The sequence below is a fragment of the Acyrthosiphon pisum genome, chromosome A1 (genome assembly GCF_005508785.2).
Source record: "Acyrthosiphon pisum isolate AL4f chromosome A1, pea_aphid_22Mar2018_4r6ur, whole genome shotgun sequence".
NCBI lineage: Eukaryota > Metazoa > Arthropoda > Insecta > Hemiptera > Aphididae > Acyrthosiphon > Acyrthosiphon pisum.
Genome location: NC_042494.1, coordinates 61,476,975 through 61,479,392, shown reverse-complemented (window position 1 = coordinate 61,479,392; position 2,418 = coordinate 61,476,975). Strand labels below are relative to the sequence as shown.

General features: G+C 23.5%; 1 protein-coding gene across 1 annotated transcript in view; it reads left to right on the top strand.

The window, feature by feature from the left end:
• The window catches only part of LOC100165237 (F-box only protein 11), an 18,169-nt gene extending 17,492 nt beyond the window's left edge, over window positions 1-677 (top strand). The window contains exon 9 of the mRNA XM_003242362.4: window positions 89-677. Within this exon, the coding sequence (XP_003242410.1) occupies window positions 89-218 (130 nt within the window). The 3' untranslated portion in view covers window positions 219-677. The remainder of the gene's footprint in view (window positions 1-88) is intronic.
• The last annotated feature ends 1,741 nt before the right edge of the window (window positions 678-2,418 follow it).

Genomic DNA, 2,418 nt, shown 5'->3' with positions numbered 1-2,418 from the left:
ATAAAAACAATGATTTTTATAGTATATAATTTTTTAAGACAGAACTATTATTATCTGATTAAATTACTACAAAACCTCTGTATTATAGATTCTTTTGTGATTGTGGAGCTGGCACTTTAAATAACCAATGTCAGTTACAAGGCGAACCAACACAGGACACAGATACATTGTATGACTCAGCAGCACCTATTGAATCACATACTTTAATGGTGAATTAATAAGTAAAGAAGACATTTTAAGTACTTCATAATAAGTAAAAAAAAGTGTATGTATCATATTAGGATTTTTAATTGCTAGTAAATAATACTTGATGGTATATGAACCAATTAACAAACCTATTATATGGTTTATTATGTAACCTTAAGTATAAATGTATTCATTCCTTTTGTTCTTCTACTTAACAAAAAAACTTCGTTTTAAAACTTAATAAAACGTACAACCTAATATATTGTCCAATTTATTATTATTAACTTGTGTATTATTTTGGATAAACATTTTTGACTGCAAAATAATGTGATTTATCATTTCATGTTATTAATATTAAACAAAATAATTGGCTGGCTGACCTCATTCTTAATAGGTAATTTTTTTTTTTTTTATTCTTATTCAAATCAGATTACCTGAACTTTACCTACCATTAGGCTTAGAACTAAATTATGGTATTATAATCTATCGAGTCTGTTAATAAATTAACAAAACTAGGATTTATTTGTATTTTTTTTTGTATTTTAATTATTAATTTCAATGTAAAATATAATTATAAATACAGATATTGATTTAATTTATTAAATGTAATTAATATTAGAGTGTGTACTTTTTATAAATTGTGCAATATATTTATTATACATATATTTTTTTTCATATATATTATCATTTTTTTTTTTTTTTTTATCATTCTAGACAATTATTGTGTATTAGTTAAGGCCGTTTTGTGTATAAATTATTTCCACGTAACACTTAAGTTTTAATTGTAATGGTAATAGAATATACTATGTCTTTATTGTTTATGAATATTTTTAGGAACATTAATTGAAACTCGACATCAAAAATAATTTTGTAAATAGAGTTAAAAATAATTTAAAACATTTGTATTTGTTAATTTGTATTTGTTTTTTTTTTTTTGTAGACTTAATGTACATGTTTTAAAAATAATATCAACAAAATTTTAAATTCACAATTTTTTTCTATATATTTATATATAAATATATAATTATGTATATATTTATGTATATTTATATTTGACATAATAGCTAAATAAACAGCACTTAATAAAAAAAAAGAAAGAAAAAATGTTACCATAATCTCAAAATAATTTTTTTCTGTCTTTCCATTGCTCAAAACAAACAAATAAAGAAAAATGTTAGAAATTATAAAGCACTTGATGATTGATATCATCATCAAATAAAATCACAGGTCCCGTGTGCAATTTTTTTAGTGTTTAGAGTTGTTGTTTACGTGTTTGCTTGACATTTTAATGTAATGCATTTATTTAACAAAAATGTGTACATAAATTTTTTTAATTCAATTTTGTTTTTCTTTTTTTTATGCTGTGTTGTGCCATAAAATAATATTTTGTACAGGAAACACTCCAAACTCTCAGGACGGTTTTTTTTTAAACATTTTTAATTTGCTGTTTTTATTTTCATAATTATTTAATTTTTTTTTCTATATTTCAAATGTATTTAAGGTTGTGATTTAATTTCAATTTAACATAATATTATGATGATTAATAAAACTAGTAAAATACTTTATTTCTTGATCTTAATTGATTATTTTTTCACAAGTATTTATATTATACTCATAAACAATATGTGGTACTGCTGCATTTGTAGATTCACCACTCTAGCACCCCTAATTTGGAATTTTCGTACAAAATTTTTCAATATTTTGTTAACGTTTTGTAATAATATGAAACCACATTAACTTTATTGAATGTTCAGAATTCAAATTTTTGATACTGGGGACTAGTGTGATGTCACCTCAGTAACTGGTATCTTTCAAAAAGATTTTTTTGACTTGAAATTTTCACAAAATGTAACCCAAAACTTAAGATGCATGAAAACTTAAATTGTGAAAAATCTGTTTCAAGTTGGGCGGACAATATTGTGACGTCACCCATATAATCATGTACATTTTATAACTAATGTAACCGAAAGTACCTTACTCAAATAGTCAAATAACCCAAGATTCAAATACCTAGTCAAATCATCCAAGATTTGATAGCCCAAGTCGAGAAATTTCCTTCCTAACAGATCTACACATACTATTTTTTGTCACTTCTCTACTACCGTCTGCCTAAGAAAACTACTCTTTCGATAATATAACGGTAATATATAATAAACTGTTCTTGCTGTTCTTGATATATCTATTCACCAAATTTTTGTTTCATATAAAATCGTGAATAATAACACAAGAAAA